This window comes from Oncorhynchus nerka, linkage group LG27 (genome assembly GCF_034236695.1).
Source record: "Oncorhynchus nerka isolate Pitt River linkage group LG27, Oner_Uvic_2.0, whole genome shotgun sequence".
Taxonomy (NCBI): domain Eukaryota; kingdom Metazoa; phylum Chordata; class Actinopteri; order Salmoniformes; family Salmonidae; genus Oncorhynchus; species Oncorhynchus nerka.
In genome coordinates, this window is record NC_088422.1 from 95981132 (window position 1) to 96004474 (window position 23343).

Below are 23343 nucleotides of genomic sequence, written 5' to 3' on the forward strand. Positions count from 1 at the left end.
CTACTATTACTGTAGATAGAGTATATTAAAATACATTGACATTTCTAATGCTTGTTTGCAGGACATAAAATGCAGTTTTTGGTACAAAAGCCACTGTGGCAGGAATATTTATTATTATTATTTTTAAATCTACCAGCCACATTTTTTTTACCAGACAAAATATTTTTTCCACAAATAACACCAACAGAACACAAAAAACAGATGAGCATGCTTTGTAATGTTTCTAAAACAATAAGTGTATTACTAGTAAGAAGTAAATTGGTATATTGATTAATTAAATTTTTAACCACAATATCAGAGACAAAAATGTTCACCTGCACCTTTAAGGGAGGGAGGTTACCGTGGCAACGCAAATCAGTATTGTTTCTGCCTGTGAGATTGACTAGTAGAAGCGTGGTCTTCTCTTCCCAAGCAGTTGAAACTCAAACATAGAAAAACAACCTAGTTTGTGAACAAAACAATGTAAATAGCCAAGAAACACAAGGACAGAGTTTCACTTCAGTAGACTTTGTTTTCAAGTAAATTAGACCAACTTTTATGCCTGTGCACAGCGCTTCTAAAAATGTAATCTTTCACTCAGCTCTTCATGTGCGCACAGTCCCCCAGCCAGGCTGTGTGGCAGAGCGAGGTGGAACAGGCTATATATTACCAGCTATGAAACAAAAACGGCAGAAATATTTTGAAAACAGCAAGTGCAGCATATATGTCACTATAAATGTGATCAAACTTGACTTCTTATATTCACAAATGCGAGTGAAATACTTGCACTGTGAAGTCCTGACCACCCGGCAACATGGCTGGGGAAAAATCCACATTTGGCAGGTGTTCATTTTAGGCCCTGATTGTTTGCCTCCATTTATTGGGATGGTTGGACATCGTAGTAATGGTTCTCTTCAATGGGTGGTGCTGAAGGATCCATTCCACTCTGCTTCATTTGGACAGCGATGTCAAATAGGTAGTCATAACATTCACACCTGGAACAAGACACGTGGATAATCCACTACCACACAAACCTCTAGAAAGCACCAATGATGCATTTAAAAACAGTGATACATTCAGTCTAAATGACACATTCACAGTAATACTTCTACAAACATTACTTTTAGACTATTTCTAATTATTCACTTCTATAAAACATTGTGTTACTTCAATCATTCATTAACTCACATGGTCTTGGCTTTCTCCCAGGACTCCCCCCACACGTAGACTCCGTGGCGCCGGACGAGGACCGCACAGGAGTCTGGGTACTGCTCCATGGCCAGCGCCATGCGCTCCTTCAGGTCCCGCTCCTCCGGGGTGTTCTCAATGATGGGGACCACCAGGGTTTCATCATATCTACACACACACACATCAACGTCAGTGTGTGAGCAGAATGCATAGTCAATAGGGCCACTATCTAAAATCAAGTGTCAGTTTCCCCTGAATGAAAATGTGCCAGAATTGACAGGAGTTACAAGGTAACATCTGGATTCCCACATTCATTTCCATAAACTGCCGGGGCTGGACTGTTTCAGTACAGACATTCACACTGTAGCACATTGGCAGGTAGCTTAGTGATTAGAGTGTTGGGCCAGTAACCGTAAGATTGCTGGATCGAATCCCTGGGCTGACAAGGTAAAAATCTGTCATTCTGCCCCTGAGCAAGGCAGTTAACCCACTGTTCCCTGGGTGCCGAAGCCGTGGATGTTGATTAAGGCAGACCTCTGCACATCTGATTCAGAGGGGTTGGGTTAAATGTGGAAGACACATTTCAGTTGAATACATTCATTTGGACAACTGACTAGGAAATCCCCTTTCCCATTGAGCACTTAAACGGCCGTCGTTGGCGCTGGAGGTGCCCTCGCAACCTGCCCGCCCGTAGTTGGTGCTGGAGGTATCCTCGCAACCTGCCCACCCGTAGTTGGTGCTGGAGGTGTCCTAGCAACCTGCCCACCCGTAGTTGGTGCTGGAGGTGTCCTAGCAACCTGCCCGCCCGTAGTTGGTGCCGGAGGTGTCCTAGCAACCTGCCCGCCCGTAGTTGGTGCCGGAGGTGTCCTCGCCACGTGCCCACCTGTAGTTGGTTCTGGAGGTGTCCTAGCCATGTGCCCACCTGTAGTTGGTTCTGGAGGTGTCCTAGCCATGTGCCCACCTGTAGTTGGTTCTGGAGGTGTCCTAGCCATGTGCCCACCTGTAGTTGGTTCTGGAGGTGTCCTAGCCATGTGCCTACCTGTAGTTGGTGCTGGAGGTGTCCTAGCCATGTGCCTACCTGTAGTTGGTTCTGGAGGTGTCCTAGCCATGTGCCTACCTGTAGTTGGTTCTGGAGGTGTCCTAGCCATGTGCCTACCTGTAGTTGGTTCTGGAGGTGTCCTAGCCATGTGCCTACCTGTAGTTGGTTCTGGAGGTATCCTAGCCATGTGCCTACCTGTAGTTGGTTCTGGAGGTGTCCTAGCCATGTGCCTACCTGTAGTTGGGTCTGGAGGTGTCCTAGCCATGTGCCCACCTGTAGTTGGTTCTGGAGGTGCCCTTGCGGATTCCCTTTATCATCTCCTGGTGAGTTATGCGGAACTCCTTGCCAGGATAAAACAGAGTTGCCATGACGGCAGCCTTGGAGTGGGTGTGGATGACGGCCTGCGCCGCTGAGGAACAGGAGGGAGACAGTTAGCATGTTGGCCTATTCCCAGGTCTGTGAATAAAGCTCAACCCTCATAGACTATCATTCATTAACAGAGAGAGCTCACCCCTCATAGTGTATCATTCATTAACAGAGAGCTCACCTCTCAGTGTATCAATCATGGACAGAGAGAAGACACCTCTCATAGTGTAGCATTCATTAACAGAGAGAGCTCAACCCTCATAATGTATCATTCAGAGAGCTCACCTCTCAGTGTATCAATCATGGACAGAGAGAAGTCACCTCTCATAGTGTATGATTCATGAACAGAGAGCTCACCTCTCATAGTGAAGGCATTCATGAACAGAGGAGTGCACTGGCTCTTCTTCAGGTTCTTCCAGGGGGGTGGAGAGCTGATGTCTCTCTCCTCCACATCACAGACAAACATGTCATCTGGCTACAGGGTGCAACACACACATAAAAAACACATCTCCAGAAACTGTCAAACTAAGTAGTCCAAGTTGGCTCTGATGATATGAAGGCAAAACACCAGCCCTGCTCACCTGTAGTCTCTATGATGATATGAAGGTAAAACACCAGCCCTGCTCACCTGTAGTCTCTATGATGATATGAAGGTAAAACACCAGCCCTGCTCACCTGTAGTCTCTATGATGATATGAAGGTAAAACACCAGCCCTGCTCACCTGTAGTCTCTCCTTCTGCACTCCAGACGGGGCAATGTAGATCTGATCTCTAGGTACAACAAAATGGGGAGATGAATGTTCATTAGCTAGCATGCATATTCTCTCTAACTAAAGACCAAGTCACGTATGAGGTTTTGAATTTTCAAATGATTCAACAATATTAAAGTCCGAGCACTTACCCACGTCTCAAACTTAGCCCTCCTCCTGTCCCAGTAACCCAGCCGAGTTGGTAGAAAAGACGACATAACTCTGGGATGAGAAGCCGTGGATGTTCCTTGTCCTGAAACAAGGTGATGGGGAAACACTACATTACCCAGACACCATAATGGCTCATCATTTACCTTCAGGTGCTTGTGCAAATTATGAATGTTGTGAGATGTGGCCACATCCATTTATCGCTCCTCACTCTTTCTGAGTCTTAAACTGGAGCTGTGTGTTCTCTCTCTCACCCTCTCCCTGTTAAAGTCCCCCCTGTCGTTTATCTCTAGCTCTCTGGCTTTGGACTCCCCAAAATATCTTCCTCCGACTTCCCTCATCGCTTCTATTGTCCTTAGATTCTTGCTCTATTCACTGTCTAGCCTACAAGTTAAGGTGTGAATCTAGCTCGTTACTTGTTTGCAATTTCAGATTGCAAGACTTGTTTTAAATGTGTTAGCCAGCCTAGCTAGATAACCTACAACTGTTAGCAGTCGTTCTAAAGCACATACCTGAGACTCCGTCGACTCGGAACCATTTTCCTTGTCATCAATGGTGGCATCACAAACAGATGTCATTTTATTTTGGATAGATGCAGAACGAACTGCTTTTTCAACCGGTGGGACCAGATTCTTCTTGCAAGTTCCCTCTTTTTCACCCGGTGGAACCAGAGTCTTCTTGCGACCACGTCCTGGGAGGTTGACTACAACTCCATGGACAGCATGCTTCCTGATAACATTACGAACTGTGGAAACAGCAATGCCAAGGTCTCGGGAGATGGACTTGTAACCTTGCTTAAGTCCATGTTTGGTTATAATCAAATTCCTTACATCCTCCGATAGTTCTTTCCCCTTCGCCATGTTCACAGTGGTAACGTTATAATGAAGCAGAATATCCTGTTCTCTTTTCAACACGATTTTAATGGCTGTTTATACCTTGTAAAAAGACCTGCAACTTACCACAGTAAACGTGTCAACACGTTTTTCATTTTAAATTTATATTTGAAGACGTATTGAATTATTTAAAATACACGTACAAGGGTGCCAATACACTAGAGCGCAAGCGTAACAGGCTGGCCAAAAAGCAAACTAGATAACGTTAGCTCACTAACTAACTGGTGCTACTTTAACATGCGACGTTATTCCTCCTCAACGAAATCTAAAACAACATATCGTTTAAATACAATATTTCGCCACATGTTTAAATGGAACAATTCAGTTTTATCGCGTTTTAAATACCTTTGTGTGTTTGTTTGAAAGCAGAGGGGTCGTCATTGGTGCGACAGGATATAGTAAGGACCTCCAGATCTCTTGCACGTGGCCTTGTATTGTGCCTGAAGACAATTATCGAATAATCGCAGAGGTTTTGATAATCGGCAAAAATAAGATGAAACAATTCTTAGCAATTCAAAATCAAACGTGTTTTATTATTTGTTCATATTTTTGTTAGAAGAAGTATATCAATATATATATTAATAACTTCAACCTGGAGAGGGTGTTGCACAAGTATGCCTAACAAGCACCAGGTGGTAGCAGAGCCCAAATAAATTAAACCAAATTTATGGTAACGACAGGTACTTTTTTCTTGTCTAGTCATGAAAAGTGGTCCCTCTCTTCCCAACTAGAGTCACCAATTTTCATCATGGTGCTTGCAGGCTGCAGTCTAATTACAGTGGAGATGCCTACTAGTACATTATATTATTATATTATATTTTAGTCATTTAGCAGATGCTCTTATCCAGAGCGACTTACAGTTAGTGCATTCAAGAGACCCGAGCTGGCAGAACGGAGTGCTTGGGTTAAGGTGTAGGGTTTCAGCATAGCCTGAAGTGGCAGTTCCTAGTGCTGTTCCGTAGATAAGTACCATGGTCTTGTAGTGGATGTGAGCTTCGACTGGAAGCCAGTGGAGTGTGTGGAGGAGCAGAGTGACATGAGGGAACTTTGGATGGTTGAAAACCAGGCGGGCTGCAGTGTTGTACTACTGTATCTATCAGCATTTGAAAGGATAGTGTGGCTGTGACATGAACTCTTCATAACAAACATCTAGTCCTGCAACCTGAAACATGACCATTAGGCCTTTCATATAATGTTGGTTTACAACCTTGTTGTAGGTCTATCCATCCCAGGGGGAGGGATGTTTCCTTGGGACAGCTTTACTTCACCAAAGTCCTTATTAGAAACATTTTCCACAAGCCTGCCTTTTACTTAGTGTTTTTTTGGACTGACAGTGTGTAGGATATCATGGGGAGGTAGCCTATAGATGGCTGGGGTGAAAAGTGGAGGGGTAAGTCCAGGCCAATAGGGATTTCTAGGTTCTCGTCAGACAGGATAAAATGCCTTGTGTTGACAGAAGTGCCGGGGACATGTGACAGGCATTGGATCGTTGCATGCTGAAGGCTTAGGCCTTCACTTAGGGAGTGGATATTTAAAGGCATGGTAACAGGCACGTTCACCAAAGCTGAGTTTACTGACAAGGAACAGATATGACTGATTAAGACACATTCTTAATGTATACTATGGTGATACTACTGTGATACTACGGTGATACTATGGTGATACTACGGTGATACTACGGTGATACTACGGTGATGCTATGGTGATACTATGGTGATACTATGGTGATACTACGGTGATACTACGGTGATAGTATGGTGATACTACGGTGATACTATGGTGTTACTACGGGGATAGTATGGTGATACTATGCTGTTACTATGGGGATACTACGGGGATAGTATGGTGATACTATGCTGTTACTATGGGGATACTACGGTGATAGTATGGTGATACTACGGTGATACTATGGTGATACTACGGTGATAGTATCAAATAAAATAAAATAAAATAAAATTTATTTATATAGCCCTTCGTACATCAGCTGATATCTCAAAGTGCTGTACAGAAACCCAGCCTAAAACCCCAAACAGCAAGCAATGCAGATGTAGAAGCACGGTGGCTAGGAAAAACTCCTTAGAAAGGCCAAAACCTAGGAAGAAACCTAGAGAGGAACCAGGCTATGTGGGGTGGCCAGTCCTCTTCTGGCTGTGCCGGGTGGAGATTATAACAGAACATGGCCAAGATGTTAAAATGTTCATAATGACCAGCATGGTCGAATAATAATAAGGCAGAACAGTTTAAACTGGAGCAGCAGCACGGCCAGGTGGACTGGGGACAGCAAGGAGTCATCATGTCAGGTAGTCCTGGGGCATGGTCCTAGGGCTCAGGTCCTCCCAGAGAGAGAAAGAAAGAGAGAATTAGAGAGAGCATATGTGGGGTGGCCAGTCCTCTTCTGGCTGTGCCGGGTGGAGATTATAACAGAACATGGCCAAGATGTTCAAATGTTCATAAATGACCAGCATGGTCGAATAATAATAAGGCAGAACAGTTGAAACTGGAGCAGCAGCACGGCCAGGTGGACTGGGGACAGCAAGGAGTCATGGTGATACTACGGTGATACTATGGTGTTACTACGGGGATAGTATGGTGATACTACGGTGATACTATGGTGATACTATGGTGATACTACGGTGATACTACGGTGATACTACGGTGATACTATGGTGATAGTATGGTGATACTAGGGTGATACTATGGTGATACTACGGTGATAGTATGGTGATACTAGGGTGATACTATGGTGATACTATGGTGATAGTATGGTGATACTAGGGTGATACTATGGTGATACTACGGTGATAGTATGGTGATACTACGGTGATAGTATGGTTATACTACGGTGATACTAGGTGTTAAAATGGCCAGCTCTTATGTAGTAGTTACATCAACCCTAATCTAGTAGTTAGTTGTACTTGTTCTCATTATTGGTACCTACAAGACCCCACTTGTATCAGCCAATCACAGTCCACCATTCCCTGTGCACCTCACTGAACCTCGCTCCTGTCTTCAGAGTGAGATTGCGGTCAGCAACAATGTTTATCTTTAATGTACAATCTGTATAAACTATGAGAATAGAAAAGTTCAGAAATGTTGTGAAACATCACAGCACAGTTGAACAATATATATGGCAGATAGAAATCAACACTGGATGGTGTTAAAGTTAGATGGGAGGGGTGGAACGGAGCTGAAGGGTGGGACTAATAACAACAAGATAACTCATTTTAAATACACTGTGTCCGTAAAAAGTATATAGGTTCAGAACCTCTGTGAAACAGCACAGTTCAAATATATATGGCAAATGGAAATCAAACTGGATGGACATCAGAAATAGATGGGAGATGACCATATTTGTTATCAAGATGTTGCTAAGTTCATATTCACCATATTTATCAGGTGTTTTCCTGTCATGTGTGTCATGTTACTACTAGCCAGCTAAGCCAGAATATGAGCCACTAACGCTAGCTCGTTTGGCTTGGTGATGAAGCTCACATGTACTGATTCAAGGTAAATATATTCTGTTTATGTTGTCTGTTGATGGGTATAGCTGTGTTGTTTATGTACATTTACAGTCTTTATGTAGCCTCATGCTACCATGTACTGTGTGTAGCCTTATGATATATGTATGTAGCCTCATGCTACCATGTACTGTGTGTAGCCTTATGATGTATGTATGTAGCCTCGTGCTACCATGTACTGTGTGTAGCCTTATGATGTATGTATGTAGCCTACATTTGCCTGTGCCTTCGCTTGTGGTGCAGTTGCTATTCCACGTTGGTCGTGGTCTTGTGCACATGTGCAGACCTTAGTTACATGGCAGTCATGTTGTATATATGCTCACCAGTCACTGGGCCTTTGTCCTGTCAATGTGTTCTACTAGCTGTGTGTATTTGGCTTTGCCCCGTACGTTGTCTGGAAGCCCCTACTTATGCTTATTATTGTCTTGTATCTTTCCATTGAGCAACTTTTAGGAGTGTGGCGTGTTGAACCCGATATCTGCAATAAACCTGTTCTGAAGACATCTGATTAGTTCTTGCCAGACAGACCTGTGGTGGCTGAACCTTATCCACTACCACTTGTATCTCTCTATTAGTGCTGCTCTACATGGTCCCGACCCAGCAGCCTTTAGTATTGCTCACTGTGGTGGAAGTGTTTCGCTTGTCATCTGGCACGGACACACACAGACGCACAGTGTAGCCACAAGTAACCACATACAGGAAACTTCAGTCAATATGAAGCATGTTTGGAAATTCCCCACAGGATTAACGATCATTTTGATATCCTCCTTCCATGGTACAGACATCTCTTTCACCATCCTCCTTCCATGGTACAGACATCTCTTTCACCATCATCCTTCTATGTTATGGACATCTCTTTCACCATCCTCCTTCCATGTTACAGACATCTCTTTCACCATCATCCTTCCATGTTACAGGCATCTCTTTCCCCATCATCCTTCCATGTTACAGACATCTCTTTCCCCATCATCCTTCCATGTTACAGACATCTCTTTCGCTGAAAAAGCAATAAAAACATGTATTGTAGTCAAACATGGTTTGTTCTACTGGAAAACTAGGTCAATTGTGTCTGTCTGTGTACATATGTAAATGTCATGCATCCCATCATCCCGTGCCTGTGTGTACTCACAGGCATGCATGTGTGTGTGTGCACGCTTACATGTAGGTATGTCAGTGTGTGTGTGTGTGTGTGTGTGTGTGTGTGTGTGTGTGTGTGTGTGTGTGTGTGTGTGTGTGTGTGTGTGTGTGTGTGTGTGTGTGTGTGTGTGTGTGTGTGTGTATGTGTGTGTGTGTGTGTGTGGTGTGTGTCTTCAGTATGCATGTATGTGTAACCGGTGTGAAATGGCTAGCTAGTTAGCGGTGCAATCATTGACGTCACTTGCTCTGAGACATTGAAATAGTTGTTTTCCCATGGCTTTTGTGGAGAGAGATAGGTAACAATGCTTTTGTCAATGTGTTCAGAGAGTCCCTGGTTGAAGACCAGGTTGGGGGAAGGAGAGAGACGGAAGCAACCCATTATACATGGGAGGTGTGTGTGCGTGCAGGAGCAGGCCTGTCTAAAGCTTCAAAGGCCTTAGTACACAGACCAGGAAGTGATGACAATTCTACTTTAAGCCAGAGGGGTGTGTGGTGGACGAGACGGGACAGGTGTCTACTACCCAGCCCACACATGTTTAGTCATCTGAGAAACACACCTCTCTACGTAGGTGCTGTACTGAGTCATCCTGACTTCCTGTTGGTCCTGACTGGGCCACCAAAGACCCTCTACTGAGTCATCCTGACTTCCTGTTGGTCCTGACTGGGCCACCAAAGACCCTCTACTGAGTCATCCCAGCTTCCTGTTGGTCCTGACTGGGCCACCAAAGACCCTCTACTGAGTCATCCTGACTTCCTGTTGGTCCTGACTGGGCCACCAAAGACCCTCTACTGAGTCATCCTGACTTCCTGTTGGTCCTGACTGGGCCACCAAAGACCCTCTACTGAGTCATCCCAGCTTCCTGTTGGTCCTGACTGGGCCACCAAAGACCCTCTACTGAGTCATTCTAACATTCTGTTGGTCCTGACTGGGCCACCAAAGACCCTCTACTGAGTCATTCTAACTTTCTGTTGGACCTGACTGGGCCACCAAAGACCCTCTACTGAGTCATCCTGACTTCCTGTTGGTCCTGACTGAGCCACCAAAGACCCTCTACTGAGTCATTCTAACTTTCTGTTGGTCCTGACTGGGCCAGCAAAGACCCTCTACTGAGTCATTCTAACTTTCTGTTGGTCCTGACTGGGCCACCAAAGACCCTCTACAGTAGGCCTGGGCAATTCCAGTCCTCAGGGGCCTGATTGGTGTCACTTTTCGCCCATCCCTAGAAACACACCTGATTTAAACAAATTGCATTTTTAACTGAAGATCAAGATTAGTTGGTTATTGGAGTCAGGTGTGTTAGCTGGGACTGACAGGTGTGTTAGCTGGGACTGACAGGTGTGTTAGCTGGGACTGACAGGTGTGTTAGCTGGGACTGACAGGTGTGTTAGCTGGGACTGACAGGTGTGTTAGCTGGGACTGGGGGAAAAGTGTGACACCAATCAGGCCCTGAGGACTGGAGTTGTCCAGGCCTGCTCTACTGAGTTATCCTGACTTCCTGTTGATCCTGACTGGGCCACCAAAGACCCTCTACTGAGTTATCCTGACTTCCTGTTGATCCTGACTGGGCCACCAAAGATCCTCTACTGAGTTATCCTGACTTCCTGATGGCCACCAAAGACCCTCTATTCCCATCAGGTACCGCAGCTCAATGACTATAGAGAAGAATGGGGCATGTTGAGCCATGTTGTACATTCAGCATCACTACGTCAAGTGAAATATAACATTCTTTCTGTCACGCCTTGGTCTTAGTATTTTGTGTTTTCTTTAATTATTTGTTCAGGCCAGGGTGTGACATGGGTTTATTGTGTTGTCGTATTGGGGTTTTTGTAGGCATTGGGATTGTGGTTGATTAGGGGTGTGTCTAGCATAGGCTTGGCTGCCTGAGGCGGTTCTCAATCAGAGTCAGGTGATTTTCGTTGTCTCTGATTGGGAACCATATTTAGGTAGCCTGGGTTTCACTGTGTATTTTGTGGGTGATTGTTCCTGTCTCTGTGTAGTGTTCACCAGATAGGCTGTAATTAGGTTTTCACGTTCCGTTTGTTGTTTTGTATTTATTTAGTTATTTCATGTATCACTATTTTTTTCATTAAAGAACATGAGTAACCACCACGCTGCATTTCGGTCCTCTCCTTCGACAGACGAACGCCGTTACACTTTCTAACAAAGATATCTACAGTACATATATTCTAGGATGTTGTGTATCCCTGGAAATACTCATCATTTATGTAAACATAACAGTTTTGAAAACATAGCTTGGTCTATTGGCATAACAGCGGGTATGGGGTAGGTTGAGCATAGGGACAGAGTAAGTTGAGCTGCCTTGGGGTAAGAGTAATGGTGTCCTGTGACATTGGGGTTGATGGTGCTGGTAGGTCAAAGTTTCATTCATGGAATGGAGTTGTGGTATATTGTATATCTTACATTTATGCATACATTCAGATATTGATCCTCTCTGTTCAATATCACTTACCCTTCCATTTGTTGACCAGTTGTCTGGGACAGGGATGTTGTTTTGATGCGCCAATTCGTAGACAAGTTCTCTGTTTGAGGCATCTAAGCCCATGAGACTGATCTGTGAGACTCCATGTCATCAGATATGAACTTGTGTTCCTCTGCTACTCTAGCTTTGCAGCTGTTCCAAAGGACTTCTACCATTCTCTCACTTCCTCTCTCAACAACATCAAGGGGAACCAGACCACTGCTTGTTTTACGTTTGTACACACGGGACACGATGATGTCTGCTCTGTTATAATACAAATGCACTATCGTGAGTTCATATGCATGACATATCGCATCATTTGTATGGGTTGTGGTGGCTATCGGCTCAACTTACCCCGAGGCAAACATATAGACTATGTTAATCCACACAGCTACAAGGATGCACTTTCCTGCTAGATTTAGGACCTCATATTTGAGCCAGTTTTCTACAGCAGGAAAATAATCTTGCAGCAACAGAAAAAGTGATTATAATTAATGGACATTTTTGCAGCTGTTACATTTTTTATAAGGGGAAATCAAGTCTGAAATGTAAAAGTTTAAATGACAAACTTCAGAAGCCTTTTTAAACCTCAAATACACTACACTTTTGAAATGTCCTTTCATTGCAGGAAAGTTCTCCTGAAACAGAGTGATCAAATTAAGATCTGTAAAACAATCTTAAAACTATCTACTTTGGTTTAGATATGAGCATCATGAAACATATTAATACATTCATTTGACTTGGTGAAAATATATATATTTTTAAATCTAACTTGCTTACCACTTTTTCCATGTGGTTTCATCCTTCACAGACTCCATGCAATGACAATCTGTTCCTAAATATCTGGTCATGATTAATATGGTTGGATAAAAAAAGAAAAAAAGTGACCTATTGGTAATGTGAGAAAGAGAGATATGGATAGTTAGAGAGAGAGAGAGAGAGAGAGTGTGTGTGTGTGTGTGTGTGTGTGTGTGTGTGTGTGTGTGTGTGTGTGTGTGTGTGTGTGTTTGTGTGTAAGAAAGAGATAGAGGGAGAAAGCCAGAGAGGGAGAGTTTTTGAAAGAGAGGGTGTGTTCTGTGTTCTAGCCCACCTCCGCCAACCAATCGACTGTCACTAGCTATCGATGATGCACTGATGTGACTCGCATCTCAGTATAAAAAAGTTGAGCTACACCCTTCAAACATCCCACAGACACTCCTAGGAAAACAAGCCAGCCTTCTTGGGAACAGAACCCCAGAGCACAGCAGTACACCTTCTCTCATCTCTCCCTCGATGCCTATCTCTGATCTCAGGATGTGGACTCTACTGCTTGGGGTTATTTTCGGACTTCTGGCACCTGTTCAGTCCGACCCTGTTCCTGGTGAGTAACAATTTATTACTGTCCCAGGAAAAAAATTAGTGAAACCCTGCTCTTTGGCTCAGTTGGTAGTGTATGGTGCTTGCAAAGCCAGGGTTGTGGGTTCAATTCCCAGGGCCATCCAAAAGTAAAAATGCATGAGAAATTGTGTTCACATTAAACAAGATCAGATATTATTGTTGGGGTTGCTTGTCACAGTCTGACAACCATCCCCGTTGTAACAACATACCCAGTAAGCTAAATTACGTTGAAAAGACACCTAGAAGCCTTATTTTCCAGACATTGAAAAGACGTCTATGTTTCACAAGTTTGGACAGCATGGTACAGTACAATGGAGTTTAATTCAGTACAGTTCAATGGAGTTTAATTCAGTACAGTACAATGGAGTTGAATTCAGTACAGTACAGTACAATGGAGTTTAATTCAGCACAGTACAGTACAGTTCAATGGAGTTTAATTCAGTACAGTACAGTACAATGGAGTTTAATTCAGTACAGTACAGTACAGTACAATGGAGTTTAATTCAGTACAGTACAGTACAGTACAATGGAGTTTAATACAGTACAGTACAGTACAATGGAGTTTAATTCAGTACAGTACAGTACAGTACAATGGAGTTTAATTCAGTACAGTACAGTACAGTTCAATGGAGTTTAATTCAGTACAGTACAGTACAGTACAGTACAATGGAGTTTAATTCAGTACAGTACAGTACAGTACAGTACAATGGAGTTTAATTCAGTACAGTACAGTACAGTTCAATGGAGTTTAATTCACCACAGTACAGGACAGTCCAATGGAGTTTAATTCAGTACAGTACAGTACAATGGAGTTTAATTCAGTACAGTACAGTCCAATTGAGTTTAATTCAGCACAGTACAGTACAGTCCAATGGAGTTTAATTCACCACAGTACAGTACAGTCCAATTTAATTCAGTATAGTATATCTCTTTTTTTAACTTTATTGAACAAAATATATGGGTTATTAAAACATCCCCAGCTGGCCATTGGTTGTGTATTAATCAGGGTTATTAAAACATCCCCAGCTGGCCATTGGTTGTGTATTAATCAGGGTTATTAAGGTATCCCCAGCTGGCCATTGGTTGTGTATTAATCAGGGTTATTAAAACATCCCCAGCTGGCCATTGGTTGTGTATTAATCAGGGTTATTAAGGTATCCCCAGCTGGCCATTGGTTGTGTATTAATCACAGTTATTAAATCATCCCCAGCTGGCCATTGGTTGTGTATTAATCAGGGTTATTAAAACATCCCCAGCTGGCCATTGGTTGTGTATTAATCAGGGTTATTAAGGCATCCCCAGCTGGCCATTGGTTGTGTATTAATCAGGGTTATTAAAACATCCCCAGCTGGCCATTGGTTGTGTATTAATCAGGGTTATTAAGGCATCCCCAGCTGGCCATTGGTTGTGTATTAATCAGGGTTATTAAAACATCCCCAGCTGGCCATTGGTTGTGTATTAATCAGGGTTATTAAGGCATCCCCAGCTGGCCATTGGTTGTGTATTAATCCATCCCCAGCTGGCCATTGGTTGTGTATTAATCAGGGTTATTAAAACATCCCCAGCTGGCCATTGGTTGTGTATTAATCAGGGTTATTAAGGCATCCCCAGCTGGCCATTGGTTGTGTATTAATCAGGGTTATTAAGGCATCCCCAGCTGGCCATTGATTGTGCAGCCAAGTAAAATGGGTCACTGTCTAAGACCTCCTGTTGTATCTGAACACAGGCTTATGGAATTCAAGTAATCCTATCCTCGTCTGATGAGTCTGCACTTTTCTACTTCACCGGAGAGCCTCATTGTGTTTCAAACCTACCTGTACTCTAGCTCAGTGAAATCTGGGGGACCTATTCTTTACATGTTTAGTGCCTAAGTGCCCCTTCCCTCCCCCTTCCCTCCCCCTTCCCCCTCCCTTCCCTCCCCCTTCCCCCTCCCCACGTAATACAAACACACAGCAGTCTTTGTAGCAATTGCTGAGCTGTTCCAACAGGTGCATTAATGTGTATATCTTGAATTTCTGTGAAACCAAAGTGCTTTGGTGAGTTTCATACAAGCTTGGGTGAGAAGGGAGAAACCTCATACAGGTAAAACTGTTATTGGACAGGGAGAAACCTCATACAGGTAAAACTGTTATTGGACAGGGAGAAACCTCATACAGGTAAAACTGTTTTTGGACAGGGAGAAACCTCATACAGGACAGGGAGAAACCTAAAAAAACTGTTATTGGACAGGGAGAAACCTCATACAGGTAAAACTGTTATTGGACAGGGAGAAACCTCATACAGGTAAAACTGTTATTGGACAGGGAGAAACCTCATACAGGTAAAACTGTTATTGGACAGGGAGAAACCTCATACAGGTAAAACTGTTATTGGACAGGGAGAAACCTCATACAGGTAAAACTGTTATTGGACAGGGAGAAACCTCATACAGGTAAAACTGTTATTGGACAGGGAGAAACCTCAAAGGTAAAACTGTTATTGGACAGGGAGAAACCTTGGAAAACAGGACAGAGAAACCTCATACAGGTAAAACTGTTATTGGACAGGGAGAAACCTCATACAGGTAAAACTGTTATTGGACAGGGAGAAACCTCATACAGGTAAAACTGTTACAGGTAAAACTGTTATTGGACAGGGAGAAACCTCATACAGGTAAAACTGTTATTAGACAGGGAAACCTCATACAGGTAAAACTGTTATTGGACAGGGAGAAACCTCATACAGGTAAAACTGTTATTGGACAGGGAGAAACCTCATACAGGTAAAACTGTTATTGGACAGGGAGAAAAAACTGTTATTGGACAGGGAGTAAAACTGTTATTGGACAGGGAGAAACCTCATACAGGTAAAACTGTTATTAGACAGGGAGAAACCTCATAAAACTGTTATTAGACAGGGAGAAACCTCACAGGTAAAACTGTTATTCAGAAAGTCATACAGGTAAAACTGTTATTAGACAGGGAGAAACCTCAGATTGGGAGAAACCTCATACAGGTAAAACTGTTATTAGACAGGGAGAAACCTCATACAGGTAAAATTGTTCAAAAGTGTGTTAGAAATGGAGGCCTGAGATTGCTTGACGTAAAGGATCATGTATTTCGTGTCAAATTTTAAGAACAATGTCAAAGATAAGAGCAGTTACTTCTCCTTTTGTTTGAAAACAGTATTTAATGACACTCAACATTCCATGAAACAGTTAAGCTGCTTTGGAGGATTCAACAAATACCTAAGGAAAGGGGTCAGAGATACGTTTGGGATTGGGCAACAGTATCCCTGGTCAGCTCCCTAGTGGTCAGCTCCCTCGCCACAGTACACACTTAGAATTAGTGGTGACTTGAGGAACCCAGGAGATCCTCAAGGATCCCCTGAATTTCTCAAGGAACCATTGCTAGTCAATGGCTCATATTTGCACTTTTGTTTAGTTGAGGGGTTCTTGGTGGAACCTTTAACGTTTCAATGTAGCAACAGGTTCCAGGAGGAACCCCGGAGTGGAGGCGTGGCTTATTAGAGGTGTGGCTTCAATGTAGCAACAGGTTCCAGGAGGAACCCCGGAGTGGAGGCGTGGCTTATTAGAAGTGTGGCTTCAATGTAGCAACAGGTTCCAGGAGGAACCCCGGAGTGGAGGCGTGGCTTATTAGGGGTGTGGCTTCAATGTAGCAACAGGTTCCAGGAGGAACCCCGGAGTGGAGGCGTGGCTTATTAGGGGTGTGGCTTTAAGATATATCTTGTTGGGTCACCAGTTTGAGTAAATGTCCTTCCTGTTCATCTGTTCTGTTGTTCAAGGAAGCTTACAGAGGTGAATGACTTCCTCAGTCAAGAGCCTATGAAAATTGCAAAGTTGGAATAGTTACTACTTTATTACTATATTTAATCAGCAATGTTTATATTATTCATATTATATTAGAATATGCAATATGCATAAATATTGAAGGAACATTGAAATTTGCAGTGTACAAGCTGAACATGGTGAATAGGAATGACATTTACTCTAACGGGTGCCCCCCCAAAATGATCTGAAAGCCACACTTCCAATAATCCACGCCTCTAGTCTCCTCATAGGCTGCCTCTACAATATATTATTAAAAAGGTTAAAAATGCAACCCCTCCCATCACAAAAAGGTTCCGGTGGGGTTCCAATAACCTTTTTGAACTGGAAAGGTCCTGCCGGTGCGGCAACCCAAAAGGTTCTTCCAGGCATCTTCACTGCTAAGAGTGTATCCCTGGTTATCTCCCTAGCACGCCCTCTTGCAGGAATAAGATATATGCACACCTTATTCACGTGAAAACCTCTGTTGGGGCACAACATTTTGGCACCTCTTCAAAGCCTATCCTAAACTCTTTAGAAGTAGCACTGTTGACTAATTATGGCAACAGAACAGGGAAAAGAGACAAGCCAAGACATTGTTTATTTAAAGGCTTGGGTGTATTGATTTTGCGGTTGAATAAAACCAAATGATTTGATGAAACTGCCTCTGTCAAACACAAAGGCAGACGATTAGTCATCCCAGTTAATAATCATGTTTCCTGTATGGTGAGTCAGAACACGACAGGTTCACACAGGTACTCCAGGGAGGAGCCTGAAAGGCCACGATACTCCCAGGCCTTCCTTTGTCATGCAAAGACATCAAAGCTCAGTAATTTTCCTCTACTGTAAAGGTCAGGACATGATGTTAGTAGGTAATCATTGAGCTGAGGTCTTTTCTTCTCTTTGTCACAGCCTCGACAGAACCTCCCGCTCTGGCTGCTGGGGATTTTCTTGGGGAAACTTTCAAGATCTTCAAGAAGCGTGTAGTGGGTCCCCCGGATGCCACCAATGGAACATCCAGCAGTGACGAAACAGTGGACCTAGATCATTTGGTGACCCCTGACCCTGTGACATCTGACCCGGAAGACCAGCTGCCTACCTTTGACCCAGAGGAGGGCAGCACAGATGAAACAGAGGGCAGCACTACAGAGGACAGTATGAAACACCCCACTTCAGGACAAGACGATGAAGGGGAGCTGTTTGACGCCAACCTTAAACCTAGCTTTAACCTCCGCCCCAGTCCAACTCCTCGCCCCAGTCCAACTCCTCGCCCCAGTCAAAGCAACACAGAGGACAATTATGAAAAGTACGACTATGATTCCAGTCCAAGTGATAGACCTGATTCACCAGAGGAAGATGAAATGATCCTGGATACCGAAAGCCCCACAGCAGAGTTTGTCCCCACAGCAGAGTTTGTCCCCACAGCAGAGTTTGTCCCCACTGCAGAGTTTGTCCCCACAGCAGAGTTTGTCCCCACAGCAGAGTTTGTCCCCACAGCTTGTCCCCACAGAGTTTGTCCCCACAGCAGAGTTTGTCCCCACTGCAGAGTTTGTCCCCACAGCAGAGTTTGTCCCCACAGCAGAGTTTGTCCCCACAGCAGATGTTGTCCCCACAGTAGAGTTTGTCCCCACTGCAGAGTTTGTCCCCACAGCAGAGTTTGTCCCCACAGCAGAGTTTGTCCCCACAGCAGAGTTTGTCCCCACTGCAGAGTTGAACCCCACCACTGATTTTCCGATTGATTTGGAAGATGTTAACGCAATCCTTGACGCTAACCCCAGCCCCAGTCCTTATCCAACTCATGACGCTAACCCCAGCCCCAGTCCTTATCCAACTCATGATGCTAGCACCACAACAGAGCTAGAGGAGTTGGAGGACGATATATTCAGACCAAACTTTGTCGCCAGCCCTAGTCGTGTACCGGATCCCAGTCCCAGCCATAGTCCCATCTCAGAGTTTGAAGAAGAAGACCTGTTACCTCTTAGCCTTGATCCAAGCTTTAGTACCACCTCCAGACCTAGCCAAAGTTCGGGGAGCAGCCATACACCTAGTTCTAACCTAACCAGTATGACAGGCTTGGAGGAAGGCGGGGCTGCAAAGATGAATACAGAGCTGGCCTTCACCTCAACCACCAGTTCTGCCGCACCTACAACAGTCAGGATGAATTCAGACATCGAAGGGTCAGGGTCGGGATTCCTGCCTCAGAGTAGCACCACAGTAGCAGCCCCTGCTGGCGAGGAGGACCAAACATACAACTCCCTAGTCGATAAGCCATTCATTGAAACAAAGACAAGAATTCAAGGCAGCAATAGGCTTGCTCTACCAAGGGAGGAACCGGCAGTGGATACCTCTACAGGTACAGTACTGTTTATCTAGGAGAAGTGTACTAATATTCTGTCCCTTCAAAGTTCTTGTGTTCAGGTCTATATACCTGCTCTAATGAGAACAGAACTTTTTTGCTAGTATTGAACACATCTCTTTGAGTGTAAATTGTAGTTAATCTATCTCTATTTCCACAGTTCTTCGTGATGCAGCTGCTGTAAAACCAACCCCATCCAGACAACATGATTCATATACATCGGGTCAGTTCCTGAAACACGCCCAGCTAACAAGATATTCTGCTGATACACCAGGGAACGTTGTGCTCCTTGGTGCAGTTTACATTTGAAGACAATGTTTTGTGAATGTACTAGAGGACCCAGTAGACACGGTCACTTCCCCTCACTGTCTGCTTCGTCTTCTTCTCCTCCTCCTCCAGGTTGGTTGATCATCGTTGCCTTCGTCGCGGGCGTGGTGGTCTTGGTCGTAATCTGTGTCGCCATAGGTACCAGAGACAGGTAAAATCCACCACTTTCAAACCCATCCCGGAAAATATGTTCATGAGATTGAAACATGTTGTCACTTAGTTACAAACCATGGAATGAAACCATGTCAAATCATCTTGCAGATGGAATGCACCGGCCCAGGCTTCTGAGAAGAAGGTCGCCAACGAGAGCTCAGGAGATGAGAAGGCGGAGCGGGAAATGGAGAGGTTTCTGTCTAAAGAGAGGCCAAGGGAAAACATCCACGCTGGAGAGTACACTGTTATACTTCTGGAGGACCTCCCTGAGAAAGAGCCGCTGGACTGAGACGGGCCAAGGAGATGCAGAACGGGGACAAAATAAGAACAACGGACACCTGAGAAATAGAATGGAACGGGTCTCCCCATTCTAGTCAATGGTGGCATAGTGGGTGGCATAATGGGTGGCATAATGGGTGGACCCCCCCATTCTTGACACACACAGGAAACTGTTGAGTGTGAAAAACCCAGCAGCATTGTAGTTCTTGACACAAACGGGTGCACCTGGCACCTACCCTGTTCAAAGGCACTTAAATATTTTGTCTTGCCCATTCCCCCTCTGAATGGCTCACAGACACAATCCATGTCTCAATTGTCTCAAAGCACAATCCAGTCTCCTCCCCTTCTTCTACACTGATTGACGTGAATTTAACAAGTGACATCAATAAGGGATCATGGCTTTCACCTGGATTCACCTGGTCAGTCTATGTCATGGAAAGATTTCTCACAGCAGGGAAAGAATCCTGCAGCAACTGGAAATGTGAATGATTGTGTGGTTTATAATTAATGGACATTTTTGTAGGGGTTGATAATGCATTTTTGTACTTACGGCAAATCAAGTCTGACATTTTTAAGCGGAAATTACAAACTTTAGAACTCTTTGTAAACTTTGAATAACTACACGTTTGCATTTCCTACCTTGCAGGAAATTTGCTGCAACAACCGGGTGATCAAATTAAGACCCTACATCTGTAGCTAGTGATTCCTGATTCTATGACTATGAATGGAGACATTCTAGAATGTATGTGGGACACGTCTGTGGCGTGTGAGTTTGAACTGTCCCTTTGACCTTTGGTAGCCCAGATAAGTCAGATTGATAAACACCTGCTCCGATGGGCTATGGATGAACACGCTGCTATATCTCTGTTGACATTATGTATATTATCAACGTTACAAACACTGTCAGAACCATTGATAGAAAAAAAAGAAAACAAGGTCATACTGAATTTATAATTCTCACTCACCGACCAGTGTTGTTGTTGTTGTTATTGTTGGTGTTGTTGTTGTTATTGTTGTTGTTGTTTTTGTTGGTGTTGTTGTTGTTGTTGTTATTGTTGTTATTGTTGGTGTTATTTTTGTTTTGATATTGCACTATTTTTTTTATCAACAAATGTTATTTGTGTACATGTTTTTGATCATCCTGTTAAAGAAAATACAGAATCCATACAGAATATAAATGAATGTGTTTCTAGATGTTTCATAGTGACACATACACTCAGGGACTCACATAAGTGCTACACAGCCACACTAAGTCAAGCATAGCAGAAAGACCGAATACCAACCTACTTAGAGCCCTGCTTTTCACTACATTTCCACTGGGTGTAAAATCCTGCTGACTGTGGCATTACGTATTGTTCAGATGAATGCCGGTATGTGAGTCATAGTAAGTATAATATACTTTATACTTCATATGTATTCGTTTTAAACACTCAGTGTTCTTCTGGTGTTAGACAGTTGTATGATGCTCAGTGCATAGCTACTGCTGCAGTATAATGGATGCATTTTAAACCATTACAACACTTCATTAGTCAGCTACACTAAATGGTTCCCAAATGTAGTTTCTCCCTTCTATTTCCACGTCTGTTCATATAAAGTGTACTGCAGATAATTTTAAACTATGAACTAACTACAGCTACTGGGGTTTAAATACAACTACTACCATGCTTTGGTACTCTGGGACCATACGTCATGAAAGAAACAATCAGTTTTTCATTTTTAATTTCAACATTTATTGGTTTCCACATTTATAGAACCACACATTCACACAGTCAATCAGACAGATTCTAGAACCATAATTCAGACAGATAAGAATCCCACATTCACACAGTACACAAGAAGTAGTAAAACACTTTACCACACTTTTAGTCCATTTGTCTGACAGAGAAAATTATATTTGTACATTTTAGACAAATTAAATTCATACTTTCTTTAGAACACACATTCACACATTCAACATTAGACAGATTCTAGAACCACACATTCACAGTCAACATCATACAGATTCTAGAACCACACATTCACACAGTCAACATCAGACAGATTCTAGAACCACACATTCACACAGTCAACATCAGACAGATTCTAGAACCACACATTCACACAGTCAACATCAGACAGATCAACATTCACACAGTCAACATCAGATTCTAGAACCACACATTCACACAGTCAACATCAGACAGATTCTAGAACCACATTCATTCACACAGTCAACATCAGACAGATTCTAGAACCACACATTCACACAGTCAACATCAGACAGATTCTAGAACCACACATTCACACAGTCAACATCAGACAGATTCTAGAACCACACATTCACACAGTCAACATCAGACAGATTCTAGAACCACACATTCACACAGTCAACATCAGACAGATTCTAGAACCACACATTCACACAGTCAACATCAGACAGATTCTAGAACCACACATTCACACAGTCAACATCAGACAGATTCTAGAACCACACATTCACACAGTCAACATCAGACAGATTCTAGAACCACACATTCACACAGTCAACATCAGACAGATTACACAACAATGAGGAAGAATGTTCCAACACGTTCTTGGACACATATGTGCATTGAATCAAAATCCAGGATAGAAAATAGACAGCAGAAGAATGGTCTACATGTACATTTCAACAGATATTCATAGAAAAATAAAAAGAGGAAAAAGCCAAACGGAGAAAGAAAACATTGAAAGTGAATTTATGAAGCACTGATGTTTAACAGTGTTCAGCTATGTCTCTATGTCTGGACAAGACTCAAGAGCATTTTGCAGGGTGCATAGGTTGCCTGAACCTGATATTCAGCTAACGTACATACATACAGTAGCTGCCAGCACCAAAGTTCTGTTGATGCCTGCCCCTGTCGTCTTGATTACACTCTGAGAAAGGTACACCTTTAATTTGACTTTTCCCTCTTATCTTGTCAACCTAACAACAAAAGTAACAACGATACTGTAAAACAAACAATAAAATAACACCACCCAGTCCATATTGGTGGGAAATACAGCACTTTTTTCTCTTATTTTTCCTCTCATTCCAGCCCATTTTCTGGATCATTCTGTGTATGCATTAAGAGTATTAACTACTATCTGTCTCCCTGAAAAAGACCAAACAATTCCATATGTATATTGGTGTTGGATTCGACATTTTGAACATTGAGATATTAAATAAATGATAGAGAAGAAGCATAGAATCAAAGGAGAAAGTTAAGGGTTCTCTGTGGAATGTGTTTGATGGAGGAGAGGAGAGCGAAGTGTTGATACAGGGAAGACAGATGGACATCTGTGGATTAGGTGAAGGAGGGGTTGAGGTCAGCAAATGAGAGGTGAGGTCAGTAATCAGGGTTTCTTATCTGGTTACCTTCTTCCTGTTGGGCATATACTGTAAGGATTGGAGAGAGGGAGTGTCTTAAGTGGGATATAAATATCTTGATGGGACAAATGTTGGGTTGTCTGATTACAGCTGTACAGAACCTTAGGGAAGAATTCAACTTGGTTAAAGCTTCTCTAGTGT

General features: G+C 43.3%; 2 protein-coding genes across 2 annotated transcripts; one reads left to right on the top strand and one right to left on the bottom strand.

Annotated features, from left to right (window-relative positions):
• Nucleotides 1-491: 491 nt before the first annotated feature.
• apip (APAF1 interacting protein) lies at nucleotides 492-4810 on the bottom strand. Its single transcript, XM_065012376.1, has 8 exons — nucleotides 4728-4810; nucleotides 4002-4234; nucleotides 3474-3574; nucleotides 3295-3343; nucleotides 2930-3047; nucleotides 2480-2615; nucleotides 1168-1335; nucleotides 492-974 (listed from the first exon to the last, which is right to left on the bottom strand). The coding sequence occupies exons 2-8, from the start codon at nucleotides 4065-4067 to the stop codon at nucleotides 857-859; spliced, it is 756 nt and encodes a 251-aa protein (XP_064868448.1). The 5' UTR covers nucleotides 4068-4234; nucleotides 4728-4810; the 3' UTR covers nucleotides 492-856.
• Nucleotides 4811-12711: 7901 nt separating this feature from the next.
• LOC115127922 (cell surface glycoprotein 1-like) lies at nucleotides 12712-19927 on the top strand. Its single transcript, XM_065011190.1, has 6 exons — nucleotides 12712-12877; nucleotides 17612-18195; nucleotides 18230-19052; nucleotides 19216-19278; nucleotides 19455-19533; nucleotides 19644-19927. Exons 1-6 carry the CDS (start codon nucleotides 12790-12792, stop codon nucleotides 19822-19824), a joined length of 1818 nt encoding a protein of 605 aa, XP_064867262.1. The 5' UTR covers nucleotides 12712-12789; the 3' UTR covers nucleotides 19825-19927.
• The last annotated feature ends 3416 nt before the right edge of the window (nucleotides 19928-23343 follow it).

Bases quoted from the DNA above. Each gene is read 5' to 3' on its own strand.
- apip (XM_065012376.1), bottom strand. From the start codon at position 4,067: ATGACATCTGTTTGTGATGCCACCATTGATGACAAGGAAAATGGTTCC. The intron at 3,048-3,294 runs GTGAGCAGGGCT...TGCACCCTGTAG, and splicing joins TGCAGAAGGAGAGACTACAG to CCAGATGACATGTTTGTCTG. The intron at 975-1,167 runs GTGAGTTAATGA...GTCTTGTTCCAG, and splicing joins TGGGAGAAAGCCAAGACCAT to GTGTGAATGTTATGACTACC.
- LOC115127922 (XM_065011190.1), top strand. From the start codon at position 12,790: ATGCCTATCTCTGATCTCAGGATGTGGACTCTACTGCTTGGGGTTATT. The intron at 19,279-19,454 runs GTCAGTTCCTGA...CTCCTCCTCCAG, and splicing joins ACATGATTCATATACATCGG to GTTGGTTGATCATCGTTGCC. The intron at 19,534-19,643 runs GTAAAATCCACC...ATCATCTTGCAG, and splicing joins GCCATAGGTACCAGAGACAG to ATGGAATGCACCGGCCCAGG.